General features: G+C 37.1%; 3 protein-coding genes across 3 annotated transcripts; 1 reads left to right on the plus strand and 2 right to left on the minus strand.

Moving 5' to 3' along the window:
* Positions 1-1823: 1823 nt before the first annotated feature.
* Positions 1824-5930, plus strand: LOC103415870 (casein kinase 1-like protein 1). Its single transcript, XM_008354150.4, has 13 exons — positions 1824-2500; positions 2598-2638; positions 3063-3132; positions 3214-3362; positions 3459-3554; positions 3678-3748; positions 3912-3973; positions 4107-4170; positions 4271-4355; positions 4445-4571; positions 4673-4816; positions 5103-5239; positions 5414-5930. The coding sequence occupies exons 1-13, from the start codon at positions 2425-2427 to the stop codon at positions 5669-5671; spliced, it is 1380 nt and encodes a 459-aa protein (XP_008352372.2). The 5' UTR covers positions 1824-2424; the 3' UTR covers positions 5672-5930.
* Positions 5931-7374: 1444 nt separating this feature from the next.
* On the minus strand, positions 7375-7761 carry LOC103415871 (uncharacterized). The gene has a single exon (XM_070812734.1). It carries the CDS (start codon positions 7759-7761, stop codon positions 7375-7377), a length of 387 nt encoding a protein of 128 aa, XP_070668835.1.
* A 1082-nt stretch (positions 7762-8843) lies between these two features.
* On the minus strand, positions 8844-15379 carry LOC103400825 (diacylglycerol O-acyltransferase 1A). Its single transcript, XM_008339502.4, has 16 exons — positions 14429-15379; positions 14174-14254; positions 13991-14064; positions 13793-13868; positions 13640-13707; positions 13073-13196; positions 12758-12856; positions 11898-11999; positions 11668-11804; positions 11450-11531; positions 11314-11334; positions 10764-10826; positions 10612-10659; positions 9797-9859; positions 9649-9702; positions 8844-9227 (listed from the first exon to the last, which is right to left on the minus strand). The coding sequence occupies exons 1-16, from the start codon at positions 14816-14818 to the stop codon at positions 9123-9125; spliced, it is 1587 nt and encodes a 528-aa protein (XP_008337724.1). The 5' UTR covers positions 14819-15379; the 3' UTR covers positions 8844-9122.
* Positions 15380-16739: the final 1360 nt, after the last annotated feature.

Consider the following 16739-nt stretch of genomic DNA (forward strand, 5'->3'; position numbering starts at 1 on the left):
GTTATTTGTTTGTAAAAAAAAAATGTGTCATATACGAAAAGCTTGAAAACAAGTGTCTGACTACGTGCCTGTGTGCAAGGGCGGATGGAAAAAGGAATCAAGATGGCCTTAGGACCATCTATATCTGAAAAATATACATGTGAAGGTTTTTTGACGATCCTTCGAGTGTTGCTACGGTCAGGGCCAGCCCTGAGAATTCGGGGCCCTAGGCGAGCATTTGAAGTGGGGTCCTAAAATTCTTTGATCTCCGGTCCTTTGTATATTGATTTGTATAAATAAAAAATTCGCTAAATACATAAAAAGTTCTATTTTCACATCAAATATCATTAAAAATTAATATCAAAAGAAGATAAATATACAAATATTATTTAAACATTGCATGATTTACTTTTTTAGACACAACTATACTAAATGTTTGTAGTCAAGAGTTTAAGATTGAAACTGAAGAACGGTAAAACTTGATGATCACGAGAGTAAATGACAATAAAACTTGATTGACGAATATAATAAATTCAACGCCAATTGTTTTTGTTGTGTTTTTTTTCCTTCTAAAATCAACATCACACTAACGAATTGAATATTAAAATAATCCATTGAATAAAAAGTTATTGAAAAGAAATATATAAAATTCAAAGTTTTGATTACCTTAATGTACAATCTTTAAAACCATATTATAATTGGTTTAAATATTCAATAGAAATTGAGAGAATAGGAAGTTGGTATAAATATTCGATAGAAATTGAGAGAACGAGAAGTTGAAAGAAAAAAGATTGCAAAGAGACTTGAGTTTTATAGCTTTATATGCATTTGGATAGATGGCTTGGGAGTTAGACAGATGGACCAGCAATAAATTTGAAAAACAAGAAAAATTAAGAAAAATCTAGTGACTGAAAGGCAGCTTCGTGTTTCAAACTCAACACCCCAAAGAAAAATGAAGCCAACATTTCCACTGCACAAACAAATGAATTACGCTATTTCTTACTTTTTTGTATTTATATATTAATTACAGAATATAAATTTTTTTAGGGACCCTTCTGAAGTGGGGCCCTAGGCGGGCGCCTACTTGGGCTACCCTTAGGGCAGGCCCCGGGTACGGTCCCTTTTATGCTTACTAAAATGTATAATGTAATGCATGCTAAATATATCTCGATTTGTTGCGTCGACATCATTCGACAAATTCTCTCTTTATATCACTCATTAAATTGTTTCGGCATATGGCGATATTTGTTGCAATGTGCGCAACAAGCCCGCAAAGTGAATAAACTTATTTTTTATTTTTGCACGCTTCGTACCCTGTTTATATCTAAGAAACTTGTATTGAATATTGAGCCCAAGGTTCAAATTTTGAATCTGTCACTGCTTATGTGACACACTTGACAAATACGAGACATTTATCTAAAGTGTCTCTCAAGTTCCACATATACAAAGCCAAATAACAAATGCTGGCATGTGAGTAACTCATAATTCAAGTGAACTCAGAATTCAAGTGGTTGGGAACATTATGTTCCGCCCATCTATGATCGCTTGCATTAAGTAAGTTCGATCGGTGTACACAATAGATTATGTAATATTCGAAGAAAATAAAGTGTGAAAGACTCAGCAAATGGAGTGGGTGTCACGTTTTTCATGGGTCAGTCCGTCTTTGAAAATAAAGAACGTCCGACTCAAATCACACGCAGTTGGACCACGTGTCAGGGTCCCTCCAGTTTTGTGTGAAAAAAGTCACGTGACATCACTCCCAAACAATAAAAAAAAACACAAAAATTCTACAGCGCTATTGATTAAAGTATTTATATTTTATTTTATTTTATTTATACAACGATATTTACAGAAGAAGAAGAAATGAATTGATTGAGAACTCGTCTATTTTTATATTGCGAAAGGTATTCTCTATCTACCGAACTTTAGGTTGCAGGTGAATCAAAAGCAGGAAACAAGGGAGAGATGGTGGCTGGTGGGTGGGTATGGATAGCCACAAGCCAACAAGCCCAGCTGCTGCTTTTGCTTTTCCCGTTCTCCTTTTGTAATTTCTAATCCAAAAGTGCTTTTAACGGTAACCCAACAAATAAAAGAAATTAAATAAAAATAATAATTCGGAAAAAGAAAAAAAAAAGGAAAAGGAGAATCCAAACCTAGATCTCCAACAAGAAAGAACCCAGAGAGGGCCCAGCGCATAGCTGTCCGTACAAAATTTGTTTGCTTTGCTTTTGCATTATAATTTTTTTTTTCTTTCTTGCTTTTATTGGATGGACAATCCGATGTCGTTGCGGTTGAGTCGGCCGACTGCCTTCTGCTGATGCGGGGTCGTTGTTGTTGTTTTGATTTTTTGGAATCATCGTCCAATTTGTTATCCATTTTTTTTTAGTTTTTGTAATTTTAGGGTTAGGGTTTCGATTTCAACCGATTCGGGCTGCTCTGGAAGATATGGAGCCTCGCGTTGGGAATAAGTTTCGGCTCGGCCGGAAGATCGGTAGCGGCTCGTTCGGAGAGATCTATCTGGGTTTGTTGCTTCTTCATCTTCCTGTTAGTTGTGGATTTGTATGTAATTATGTATGTAATTGGGTGGTTAATTGTGGATTTGAATTGCCTGTTTGCAGGTACAAATATTCAGACGAATGAAGAGGTTGCGATTAAGCTTGTGAGTGTTTTTCGTTGTTCCAATTCAGCTACGAGTTGTGATTGTTTATTATTTATTTTTGGGTGATTTAAATGCCCATTTGCTTGCTTTTTACTTATGTGTTAATTTAAGTTTAATCCGTGGCCTGAGAATTGGTAAGAATGATTCTTTAAGTTCATGGTCTAGTTTTCGTGCTTCGGCATTCACCTTGCGTTAGAAATGCCTAGGAATCAAAGGTTTGTGGAACGACTAGTCCTTGGATCAATGTATGTGTTTGATTGATTGATTAGTATCTAGAAAATTATCGTAGGAGGATCGTGTTTTTTTTGTAAATAGAGGTCTTCAAGTTTTGGTGGTGGTGTTGAAGTTTCCTTTTATGAACTGTTATTAGCGTGATGAATGTGTGCGGTATGAAGCTAATTGTCTTGTTGTTTCTTATACTTAGGAAAATGCGAAGACAAAACACCCTCAGCTGCTGTACGAATCCAAGTTATACAGGATCCTATCAGGAGGAAGTAAGTGAAACTGCTGCATTTTCTAGTTAATCAGCAGTTTCTGGTGCAAGTTTTCTGATTTTCTAACTTTGGTTCTTGCAGCTGGAATTCCAAATGTGAGGTGGTTTGGAGTTGAAGGAGACTATAATGTTTTGGTGATGGATTTACTGGGCCCTAGTCTTGAAGACTTGTTTAACTTCTGTAGTAGGAAACTTTCTTTGAAGACCGTTCTTATGCTGGCGGATCAAATGGTAGGTGTGAGTCCATGCACAATTGCACTTCATTGTATTGGCTTAATATATTGTGGGGAAGATACTGACTGTTTCTGTGCTTGACATTTATTTCAGATCAGTCGTGTTGAATTTGTCCATAGTAAGTCATTTCTACATCGAGATATCAAGCCAGACAATTTTCTTATGGGCTTGGGAAGGCGTGCAAATCAGGTTTTCTATCTTAATTTGGTGTACATGGTTTTGTAGGTCTATATATGCTTGTGTTTCAATGCACATATTTCATATGCCAATGAATCTATATTAATACGGTAATTGATTTTTCGTTATACGTAGGTGTACATGATAGACTTTGGTCTGGCTAAGAAATACAGAGATAGTTCAACCCGTCAGCATATTCCTTATAGGTGAGATGATGCTTGTTTTTCTGTGTTCTCTAATATGTTCTCCGAATATGATTCTAGAGAAATATAGCAGTATACTAGAAATGGACTTGCACTACAAGATTTGTAGTTGATGTTATAACTTCACCTGTCATATTATCGTTGTACATCGGCATGAATGGTGCAGGGAAAACAAGAATCTGACTGGAACTGCAAGATATGCAAGCATGAATACTCACCTTGGAATTGGTATGTCTTAAGACTTTAGTCTTTGTTTTTGCCATTTGTATCCCTTTTAATGTACTTTTGTTCCAGTTAAATCCACCATCTGGTTTATTGACATTGATTTAGAAATTCTTTTATGACATTCTGCGCTTTATAGAGCAAAGCCGGAGGGATGATTTAGAATCTCTTGGTTATGTCCTTATGTATTTCCTTAGAGGAAGGTGATTATTTCTGAAGTCCCTTTTTTTTTTCTTTTTTTTTTCTTTTGTTGTTGTAGTGCTATCTGTTGATGTTTTGTTTAATAATTCTTTTTGCCTTTAGTCTTCCTTGGCAGGGACTAAAAGCGGGAACTAAGAAACAGAAGTATGAAAAAATTAGTGAAAAAAAGGTTTCTACTTCAATTGAGGTATGATGCTTGTGAATGTTAATGTGGTTGTATACAATTCAGGCCTCATGTGTCGCATATTTTGACTAAAGAATTTAATGATTTTGCAGGCGTTATGTCGGGGTTATCCGACAGAGTTTGCTTCGTACTTCCATTACTGTCGCTCACTACGGTTTGATGATAAACCAGACTATGTTTATTTGAAAAAAATATTCCGGGATGTCTTCATTCGTGAAGGTTTGAATTCTATTGTCATTACAATGAGCATTGTAAGCGGATTTCCACATTACAGTGAGCATTCTATTTACACTGATTGTATCCATTGGATTTTGCTTCAGGCTTCCAGTTTGATTATGTGTTTGACTGGACAATTTTGAAGTATCAGCAGTCACAGCTGGCTGTTCCTCCAACCCGTGCCCTTCCCGGTGCTGGAACAAGTTCTGGGATGCCCCATGCCGCTGTTAATGCGGACAGACTGGCAGGTATGTTGTTTAGCATTGCTCTAGATGAATTTAAACAGCATTCTTATAGGTAAGTTTATTCGTCACAGCTAGAGGATGGTGGTGTTGGAGATTACCACATGTTTTTCTCTCCTATTTGTTTATTTTAAAGTTTGACTTGTCTGTATGTTAATATATAAATTTAAGGAATTCTCTGTTCACTTTCGGGTTCGACAACTTATTACTAAAGGTTTTCTGATATCCGGGTGTCATTTCTCCTATATTAGCGTTGCATTTTCTAACATTTTGCTTCACGGCTTCCATATAGGTGAGGAAGATGGGCGGCTAACTGGTTTAAGATCGTTGGATGCCTCTCAGCGGAGAATACCTGGACCGGCGCTTAATTCCTTGAGCCTTTCGAGGCAGAAGAATCCAATTGCTAATGATGCTTCATTAACTAGAGAGGTGAGATGTTTGGAATGCATTATTTATGGAATTGCAATCGTTTTTGCGGGGTTATATGAAACAGGAATAGTTGAGTGTTTATTCGTATGTCTCGAGTCTTGAGCCTCTTAAGGACGTCCCTGCGTGCCTTTTATGCCTTGTGACAAAAATCTCGTCCATGCTTGGGCCTTGCAGACGTCAAATAGCAATATGTATGGCCTGTCAGCCGGATCATCAAGGAGAGTCGCTGTTTCTGGCAGCCGTGATGCATTTGGCGGAAGTGAGTCTGACATTCGCCCTCGAACAACCGATGCTAGCCCTGGAGGACACAGAATTTCAAGTGGTCGAAGAAGTTCACCAGTCGAGTCATCGGACCCCACCCGTAGACATACATCGCAAACGGGGAACTACGAGACTACCGTTAAAGGCATCGAAGGTCTGCATTTAGAATAGGGGTGGTTTTGGTTTGGTAACTGATCCGAAATGGCCTTACTGGAAACCGAACCGAACAGTTAGGGAAGGGTAAAAAAAACCGAAACCGCACCGATTATTTTAGTTTACCGAAATTTGGGTCAGTTTCGGTAAAGGCCCATTTTTTCAGCCCATATTTGTTGGGCTTCTAAATTTATGTTGCTTCTCAGCCCAATTTTGTTGGGCTTTTGAATATTTTCAAATTTTTTTGCCAATTCACGTACAAAATTCTACCTCCTAAGCTTTGTGGGTAATTTTCATGGACTTTTCCACTTTGCTTCAAAACAATGGCACAATTTTGAGTTTCCCTGCCCTTTTCCATTTCCCCCAAAGCACACTCAATGCATAGGCACACAGACGAGAGACGACAAGCTAGCTAAGGATGCAGAATAGCGGAACGGTCATCGCTAAATTGTACAATCGTCGATATTCTCCTTTGCCCGGCTGCTCTGTCACGCTCGAACATAACTACGATATACATGAAATTGAATTACTAAATTGAGGGACGCTCTAAGATAGCTTAACGATGACCTAATTGGGGAAACAAGGATGTCACAGGGAGGCAGCCAACTGAGCTCAGTTGGTACGAGAAAATGTATCCGGAAAGCTAAAAGCTTACTCACTGCCACCGAACAGGATCAATGACAAACCAATTTGCACTGCTATACGCCATTTCTTTGTTATTTTCCCGGAAATCTTTCTTCAGACAATGCATTCAGCAAGGGTTTGCATACATGTCGGAAATCGAAAATGGTTCCGAAATGCATGACAAAGAAAGCGGTAATGAGGATCATACAAGTTACCAACAAATAATAATAGGCTATTTAGTCAAAATGGTCACTCAAATTGGCATAACTGCTCACTTTGATATCTGATATTTAAAATCGATTGAAGTGGTCCCTGAAATTGTCTAACGTCAATTATTTTTGTCATTCCGTGAAAAATTTCTGTTAAATTGAAGGTATTTTTGTCAAATCAACATCTCTACTTAAACTTGTGGTTCCTTCAATTTAACGAAATTTTTTTTGAGAATGACCAAAATCATCGATAGTGAACAATCTCATGGACCATTTATATATATGTATATATATATTTTTTTTTTAACAAACGATGTCATCCACAATAAGAGAGTTGGGGGAGTAGGCTGCCTCACAATGGGATGTGGTTTAAATTCGCATTTGGCGAGAATCAGACCTCTCACTTATCAATTAAAAAGGATACCACCAGACCGTAGTATTAAGTGGCTCTATTGATTTTAAATCTCATGGACAAAAAATGAGGACTTTATGCCTATCTCAAAGACTATTTTGACTAAAAACCTACCATAATATTACCGGAAATCGAATACGGAATTCATATTTCAGAACCTCATTCACACCTCCTCCTTGAGGTACGCGGGAGATTAGCAAAAACTAATTTAGTTATATGATGCCTAGAAACTAATTTCATACAAAAATATTATGAACCACCAAAAAAGGCTTACGTTTCATTTATTTATATAATTTTCAGACCACCAAAAATACACAATATACAAATATTCATAAAAAAATCACATTACAACTTCATAATTTCCAACACAAACACTCCAATTTTACAAATTAATAACACCGAGCATAAATTAAACAATTAAAATAAATAAATAAATAATGGTACTAATTTATATAATATATTTTCAGAAATGATGATTACCGGCCATAGACGACTCTATTACAAGTTTCCTTGAGCCACCGGAAGCTCTTCCGGAGCGACCCTTTGAGCTTCCCTTCCACCGTATACACCTTATAGCTCGCCACCCTCTTCTTCCTCTGCAGCTCCGGATCGCTCAGGCTCCAGCTCTTCGTCGCCGACCCGTTCGCCGACTTCCCCTTCCTGATCTTCTCGCCGTTGTTTCCCGCCTGGGTTTGCTGCTGCTGTTGCGGGTGCACAGAGGTCGCGTAGGAGGCGCTGTAGCACCTGAGATCCTGCATCCCATTGACCCCCGATGAAGCGGGTCCCGCCGACCCGCTGCCGCCATTGTAGCTCTCCATCTGCGAACTTCCGTGACCGCACGATCTGGATCTGAAATCTTCCATTGAGAATTCACTTAGCTCACACTGTCCCTCTCTCCCTCCTCTCTCTCTCTCTCTCTCTCTCTCTCTGGACTCTGGAGCTCGTCCACTGCAGTGGAGAACAGATTGTTTGAATTTGGCGCAGAGAGGGGGGAAGAGAATCTTTGGGATCGTGGTTTGTCGCAGAACAATGTTTATTTATTTATTAGGAAATTTTAATGATATTTTTACTTTCTTATTATATTTAAAGAATGAATGGTGTACTACTACTGGCCTCTTCTCTGCACTGGTTTTTTTTTCACTTGACGCCGATATTCTTGTACCATTCTTTTTTTTAATTTCATTCTTTCATTGGTTGTTACATTAATAATTAAAGAAAAAATAAATACCATTCTTTTTTCAAAACTCATTTTAGGCATTCCCATGACTACTGAAAGAATTTACATGAAACAAGTTAACCGTTATGTGAGGTTCGTTGTTTAATAATGCATTATCATATGTAAGTTTTTTTTTTCAAATGATATATATTATTGAATTAAGACGCTATATGGCTGTATACCTCGTTTCATATAAATTTGTTATCATCATGATCACAAAATTCTGTTATAACTAATTTAGATAAGTTTTTGTTTTCAACCCAAAAATAAATAATAAAAAAAAACTATTTTAAAGTGCTAATACAATTCTTAAAAATAAAAGTGTGAATCAATAAATCAAAAGACTGATTTCAAATGTTTACGGGCTCATTTAATGCTTTTAGTTTTTGAGTTTCAAAAGCGCTTCCTGCAAGAAGCACAAATTACTTCTTGCACAAAGCACTTTAATTGTTTTTTTCAAAATTCACTTACAATTTTACTAAAGATTAATTCGAATAATACTTATACTAAAAGCGTTTTTAGCTTTTTTAAAAACCCTTCTAAACAAATCTTAATTTTTTTTATCGAGTGCGCACGCAGAATATCGTGAAAATCATGTTGAAATAGCTTTACATCAAGATTCGAGATGTAGACCTTTCTTTCGACCCAAAGAAAAGAAAAAGAGATGTAGACATTTCAAGGCGGGGTATATGATATAAGGGTGGGGACTGGGGGATGATATTGAAACCATTTCCTCAAAATTCCCAACTAAATATATACCGCAATAACTAAACCAGGAGAAGCTCACTGTTAGAGAAAGATATTCAAAATTGTATATAAAATCAATTGAATTAACAAAAATATATATATAAGAAAAAAGAAAAATGAAAAACGTATGGAACATGAAAACGTTGAAACCAGAGGAAGCAGCTATAAGTTAGAGTTGCCTTGGACGGAGGAGGAAAGCCGGCTTATCGGAAGGCAACACCGCTTCCAGAGCGATTCGATCCATACTTAGAGACTAAACCTTCAGTCGAGTTTCCCTTTCCGATTCATCAAGTCGTGGTAATACAGAAGCAGGCACATCGGTTGACCAAGAATGCAAAAGATGAACCAGAAGATCATATTTCCCACCTGGAAATAAGATTCAAAAACGTGATCAAAACATTACCAGTATCGAAATGGTATGAATTTGGATCTATCATGAAGCATGGCGTAAGTGGGTGAATAGAACTCAGACATGTCGAAAGTATATGTGCCCTCAACAATCCATAGAGCACGAATAGAGTACCGGAACTAGTTAAAAAAAATTAAAGGCCTACAGGTACTATTATTGCGGGGTTTACTTTCGAAAAATGTAGAATTTGGGGTTCATGGAAATTCCTTAGAAGAACGATGCATTATACCCCTATCCCTCCAGCAGGACCGCTCCAAGTATTTAATTCTCTCTAGGAACTAAATATTTAACTGGTGGCTAACGCCCAACTGAGTAGGCAAAACTATGCTACAATAATATGACTTTTCTGCAATAGTATGTTTTAAAACAAGGACATACCATCGAGTTTCTGAATTTATTTTGCAGGTAATTTGTGATCAAGACAAGTGGTACCTGTGACGAAAACGCAACAAAAGAAAATTAGGACCATTGATCATCAATATGAGTAGGACTCATAAATGTGGCAAGGAAACTAAAATGTTCTTACCTGGAACATAATTCCGATAAAAGCCCACAACTTGAAAATGTGGCAGGGAACAGCTATGCATAGCTGGAGACAAGTCAAAAAATATTGGATAAGATAATAGAAACACAAACAACTATGCAAGGTTCATTGTAGAAACAAGCCATGATAATTCAGATCCGAGTAAGACACAAAACAGAAGGGGGAAATATTTCAGATGACCCCCAGATAATGTTTCACGTGGAGTTTGCATTGGTGATCACGATGAGGAGCTCTGGTTCTAATATAATTATATATTTCCATGCTCAAACTTAGTCTTTAGCTTTTGGCCCAAATCAAATGTTAAGAGCTCATATTGCGATTACCTAAAGACATCGGAATTCATTCTTACGTGTATGGGTATTCTACTATTGTAAGGTAATCAGGAGTGTTTGATCAGCAATACCTTTCGACAAACAATGGTAGCATAACCCTTCAAGTTTGTGCTTGATAACAATTACTTTATAAAAGCAAATTACCAAGCGTGCACGTTCCAGGGTGGTGTACATCTAAATAGCTTAAGTCTTGGTTAGTACTAAGATGATGATTCGCTTGATTCAAATGACATGCTTCAAAGCCATTCTTTCAGTTTCAAATCCTATAAGTCGTTCATATAATCATGACACTATCAAATTCCAGAATCCCACTTTCTACCAACACTCACGTTCCAAAACGAGAGAGTGCTAATTCTCATTATGGACAATAGAATATGATGAAGGGAGGAGCAATAGAATAGTCATTATCCTGAGGGAAAGGGTCACTAAATAGAAACATTAAACTCACAGAAACAAAGCAAATACCTCATGAAATACGGCAGATACTAGGAAGGCGATTACGATGGCAACTCCCTGAATTAAAAACAAATTAGTTTTGTACTTACTACTTTCTAAAACAAATTAAAGGTACATCCATCACGCATCACTTAATATTGAAATAAAGAGAAATTATATACCTTGGGTACTCCGTGACGTAGGCATGGAAAATAGATGTGGCGAACCATCCATTTATGAACAGGCTGAAATGAATACACCCAATCAGTATTACACTTTTACTTGAGCATTAGCATAAATAAGAACTACAAGGCCACAAGCGCTCTTTCAAATAAGTCAATATATAGTTATATACACAACTTCAAGTCTTCACTGCATCCAGCTGCCTCGTGAATAAGGCAAGCGGGATAGAGAGGGTTGTTATCATTGTAAAATGTAAACAACAGATACCATCTAACTGCGTTTTGTCATTACATGGCAGCTTTGATGACCATGAAATTGGGCTTATACAGCCTCTTTTCAGGCTTATAAGTTATAACCCTTATTAAACGATAATGCTAATACACCTATTCTTTGATACAAATTCAAACACATTAAAATCCAAACTCACTAGAGTCCCATAAGCAACTTAGATTCAAAATGATATCGAATGGAAGTCAAAACAATAATTTATCGTAGTACTTTAAATATATGAGAAAAGATAACAACTGAATTAGAGTTAAACATACATACCATGTTCCACATTCTCCAATACTGATGACAGCCACCAGAAGAGCCATGCAACAAAAGTAAACAGTAAAATTTGTAATTCAGCAAGGAGCTGTAATAACATAACCTAAGAATAAATTGCATATAACATAAAACACACCTCCTCAACAGTTTTTGCATTCCACCAATCTTTATAGAACTCCCGATCACCAAAACAAAGCAGCTCAGCAACAATATTTAACCTATATTTATAACACTGGTTGTAAGCTTAAACTCAAAACTGAAATGAAAGTGCAAACTTAGTATAACAAGCATCTTCCAAGCAGCTATAGAGACATCAGAAAGAAAAAAAAAGGAGGATGATGAAACAAGACGAACCAGAGGTGGAAAAAGCAATAGAACATGCATAGCCACACATATAAATTGGGAACTGAAAGCTTCAAAACCCTCTCTATGGCATATAACCAATCCCCCTTCAAAGGATGTTTTGAATTCTTGACAATAGGGTTGATGTACTGCATATAAATACACATGGCAGAATTCATTAATAATCAAAATGAAATAAAAGAGCATTAAAAGCTTGTTGAAAACAACAAATACCAACTTACTTGTTCTACTATAAATCCCATCACTCCAGTAAAAATGATCAACTTCACAAGTTGACGAAACACCCAACCTTTTCGAACACATGCTGTGCGAGGGTAACTAGTCTGAAACAAGGGTCAGATAAATCAAAATTAAATTCAGTTCTCCATTAATCATGTAATGTACAAGTTAATCTCATATGATAAGAACCACAAATTAAAGACTAAAACATGAATTACCCATTCTTTTAATTAAGGATGCCAATAATATGTAGGTCGTACCCAGTGCACAAGGCTCCCGCTTTACGCAGGGTCTGGGAGAGGTGAATGTCGGCTAGCCTTACCTCCATTTATGGAGAGGCTGCTCCCAAGTCTCGAACCCGAGACCTACCGCTCATGGGCGAAGGCACTTGCCATCGCACCAAGTGCGACCTCTAAGGATGCCAATAATATACCGTAAGAAAATAATCATATTGTTTTCCGATGATTCATTTAATATCATTTTAGAATGAAAAAAAAATAATTTAGCCATCTTCGACCTACATACTAATTAAACAATAATGAGTCGTGAAAATATAAGAGTTATAAAGAAAATTAAAGCAGAATTCAAACTTGTAACGGCAAAACTCACAACACCAGGTTGGAGCAAATATGAAGTTTAAGAGACCGCATGACAGTCTATAACTGAGGGAAAATATTTGTTCAGTTTGTAAAAAATGCCATATTCTTTTTCATTTTTAAAACAGGCAAGGGAAAGGCAAACACATACAAGAACAGGTGACTTAAACTGACTAAAGCATCAAAACTCATAAATTTGTACTTTCTGAATAAGGATTGACGGATAAGAAAACCTAGGTTAATTTATGAAATAGTAGTGCAATTACCTGGTAACATAATGTTGGAGCGACCATAAAGTATGCCATATTTTTTAAATTGTTATTATGAGGGTAATCTGTATTCAGAGAACTAGGTGTGGCATCCCCCTGCAATCAGTCAAGGACTTCAAGAATTAGAAAACAATCATTTATTAAGAAAAAACTGTTGACGAACATTAAACATCTCCTCGAGGAAGAAAACATCTATTAAGATTTAGGACCTTTTTAAACTTTCTTCAAACTTCATATTTAATCTAAAAAGCGGGAAAGGAAAAGACAATATTCACTGTTAAATAAAAACCTTATTCACAAGTTCATAGTTACCTTCTCAACTGCTATGTGAAGTGCTCTCATATCATAGTTTGTGTGCACATAAGATACGAGTTTTAACCATACGATGCAAGCAAAGAGCATCAACGCAACACCAAATAAAACTGCAGAATCACACCTGCAGAAATGAAGTAAATAAAATAAACGCAAAATTTTCACTGCTATTCACATATTAGCCAGCTAAAAGATGCCATCAATCAATTTCTTTTTAAAGAGCCTTTCCTATTACATAAAGACACAATCTTTCAGGCAGTACTTCCATCCAATGTCAATTTCAGCTTAAGTACTTATCCCCTCAATGAAGTTTCTAAGATCTCCACAGAAACAAGCATCTTTCAAGAGCTGGGACAAGATTGCAAATCCAGAAAATACGCTAATAAATGAAAAGCACTGAAATACATGTCATGGACCAGAAACGAGAACGTAACAGTGAGAGTTCAAACCCAAATCCTCCAATCAGCACCATGGCCAAGATACAATAACTGGTTACACCTCCTACTAATACCAAAAATCGGGGAATGCAACTAATGGAAACTTAATTTGCAGTGAGTTCAAACTGACCTGAGAATCACCACAACCGGATACAAAATTGAAGTTGTTGTAATGACTATATGAAGAGAAACAACAGCCTGCAATGCCAGACAAGAAATTCAGATTTCAGATACAGAGTTGCGGAGACCTATTTTTTAAAGCAGTACAAAATGAGTTTCTCACAGCTTCAGATATACACTTTTGTTGCGCTAACTTCTCAACTACAAAGGCCGCAAGTGGAAAGATAGGAAGAGTAAGGCTGCAAGTGAAAGAACAAAGAAGCCGAATAAATTTCCCACCACTTGTAATTCAAAGATGGTAACGATAACTAAGTATCTTAAACCAAACACCGTATCGAAGCATAATAAAAGGAAACATTACCCGCACATAAAAAGTGGCCAATCTCGCAATGATCTTGAACTAAACCAGAAACCAGTTTTAATTAACCAACCATACTGCAACAATAATTGAACAGTCAGAAATATCTATAAATGTCCGTAAAACAACATTATCAAAGGGCGTAAAGTTAGCCCAAAAAACAAAGGACGCGGGCACATGGCAAACCTTCATTAAATTCTCGATGATTAGCCGGCTGTTTACAGCAACAAGTACTACTATACACAGATTGATGAGACCGGCATGGCTCTGCAAAAGTGCAAACCAAACAAAAAAGATCAAAGCTTGCAATTAGCATCTCCTTCAAGCTCCACAGAACGCTAAAAGACAAAAACTTGTTACCCAGCAAACATTTTCATTACTGGTAATTAATCACGGATTAACGACACTAATTACAAGTGAAATTAAGCAAGGCTTAAATACCTGTCTGAAGATGGCATCAGAGCTGAGAGGACTCTCCTTAACTCTCCGATGAGCCGGAACGGACGGCCGATACGCAAATTTCACGGCCGAGGGATCACCGCCCCGATCATTCTCGCCGAGTCCCTTCTTGTCTTGAACAGCATTGACGGACTCAGCCGAGCCGTCAGAGCCTCCAATACGGCCGTTATCGCCGCCGCCGCCGCCGCCGAGCTTGGCGCCAACCGAGTCATCACCGCCGGAGTCCCTAACCAAATCGTTCAAGGAATCGGATTCCGCCACGGTGGAGGCCGATGGTCTGCGGCGTAGCGTGTGGTTGAGATCTGAGTCCGCGCGGGGGCTTGTGGTGGCGCCTGCGATGACTACTGCCTCAGGCGAATCCGCCATCGCCATGACACAACCGCCAATATATATGTAAATTATATGTAATATATGTTTTCCCAGAGAGATGAAGAAAGAGGGAGAACAGAGAGAGAGAGACAGATTTCAGAGTATAAATGATGGGGTGCGAGATTTCAGAGAGTTCATGCAGAGAGAGAGGGAGAGAGAGAGAGATTTCAAATGGAAAAAGATAAAGAGGAAGAATAAATGGGGTGCGAGAAAATTCGCGAAGTGGCGGTGAATGACTGGGAAAGTTGAGCGGTCTTTATATAATAAGCACCAAAAACACACAGAGGAGAGAGAGAGAGAGCTGGCGATTGCAGGTATGATGACGAAGCGATGATGTCAGAGTGGGGGAGGGAGGGAGGGAGGGAGGAGGGTCGGTAGAAGGGGGAAAAACGACAAGCGGGCGGTTAACGAAAAACAGTATCGTCGTGTAAGAGTGTGACAGGGGGAGAGGGAGGAAGGCAGGAAGCTGCAGACCTGGTCCCGTGGAGCTTTGTGCATACAAACCGCTTCCCGGTCCTTCCTTTCCTTGGCTCCCGCTACTTCCCAACCCAAATTAAGTAATTTAACTATTAAATTAACAAAACCGATAATATCATCGGACTAAATTTTTAGACAAAATTTATAAATTATATGATTTGTCATCGATAAAAATGTGTACATTTATCAATGCTTAAGTACTAACTCAACTCAATTATTTATACTTAGAAAAAAGTACTAACTCAATTATTAACTTCTATGTTATTTAGTTTAAAAAATTTTATCTAAAAATTTAGTCTCTCTAACATTAACCTTAACAAAATAGGTTAGCTTAAGTCAATCTTCAAAATATTTACGAAATTGTCGATACTACCTTCTAAATAAAAATAAATAAAATCAAGGGTCGATTAGGAGGTGTGAATGCAAACAACTCTATATCAATGAGTTGATGTACACACCTGATTGTCAATTTTCATCGAAAATGACATATATAATTATATCCATCAATATTTTCATAAAGTTGCATGTTAATATTTTACTATATCCATATTTCAAACACTTTTAGGGTAGCATCCAATTAAAAGATGCTGATTTTTTTTTTTTTTTATATGGGAAAGTACATCGTGAGATGTGAATAAATATTTGTGCAAGGATGTCCGACTACAATCTTGCTCTCTTAAGTTTCTCATTTTGAGGACATGTGAGAATCAAATGCATATTAGCCACAAGATTATATCATTTCAGATCAATGACCTAAAATATTTGACAACTTAATCAAGCAAAGCCAACTTAAAATCCTCGAACCATTAGAAAACTCATTTTCTTGTTTTGCTTTATTATGTTGCCAAATATTTTTAGCCCTTGGATATAAACTAATATAATTTTTGTGACTAATAATGCATTTGTCCTCACAGGTCCTCAAAATGAGGACCTTAGGAGAGCAAGACTCCGACTATGTGTATACAAACTATGCCTCTTAGCAAGAGACCCTCCCTAGTAAGAGACATTTTTGAACGCTCTAAACTATCCGGTACATAAATGTTTTAATTGTTAAATTTTTGTTTAAAAATACAAAATTCAAGATTTAATATTTAAAAACATTTGAAGTATCCGTACATTGGAACACTTAAAAATATTTGCCCAACTATATTTTGGTCTCATTTAGTGTGAGATTTTTCTTACCATGCAGTTCGATCAACTATCTTCTCTATCTAAAATTTCTTACATCATTTAATATTATGATTTAGTAATATTTTTTTCTACTTGTAATTACAGGATCCGGAGAGGATCCATTTTCTTAAGGTTCTACCCTTCATGGTCAGTTCTATAGCAATGATAATGACTAGACAATTATTTGGTTTAGCAAAATTAGCAGAAGCTTAGAGTAAAAACCCAGGAATAATGCTTTTTGTGGGTCTTCATTTCGTCATCGCATTGCCTTCCATCC

Source organism: Malus domestica, chromosome 15 (genome assembly GCF_042453785.1).
Source record: "Malus domestica chromosome 15, GDT2T_hap1".
NCBI lineage: Eukaryota > Viridiplantae > Streptophyta > Magnoliopsida > Rosales > Rosaceae > Malus > Malus domestica.

What these genes read in the sequence shown, in the direction of transcription:
- LOC103415870 (XM_008354150.4), top strand. Translation starts at nt 2,425, where the DNA reads ATGGAGCCTCGCGTTGGGAATAAGTTTCGGCTCGGCCGGAAGATCGGT. An exon ending in TTATGCTGGCGGATCAAATG is followed by an intron (nt 3,363 to 3,458) that starts GTAGGTGTGAGT and finishes CATTTATTTCAG; the next exon opens with ATCAGTCGTGTTGAATTTGT. An exon ending in AGGTTTCTACTTCAATTGAG is followed by an intron (nt 4,356 to 4,444) that starts GTATGATGCTTG and finishes ATGATTTTGCAG; the next exon opens with GCGTTATGTCGGGGTTATCC.
- LOC103415871 (XM_070812734.1), bottom strand. Translation starts at nt 7,761, where the DNA reads ATGGAAGATTTCAGATCCAGATCGTGCGGTCACGGAAGTTCGCAGATG.
- LOC103400825 (XM_008339502.4), bottom strand. Translation starts at nt 14,818, where the DNA reads ATGGCGATGGCGGATTCGCCTGAGGCAGTAGTCATCGCAGGCGCCACC. An exon ending in TCATCGAGAATTTAATGAAG is followed by an intron (nt 14,065 to 14,173) that starts GTTTGCCATGTG and finishes TTATTGTTGCAG; the next exon opens with TATGGTTGGTTAATTAAAAC. An exon ending in TGGCCACTTTTTATGTGCGG is followed by an intron (nt 13,869 to 13,990) that starts GTAATGTTTCCT and finishes TTTCACTTGCAG; the next exon opens with CCTTACTCTTCCTATCTTTC.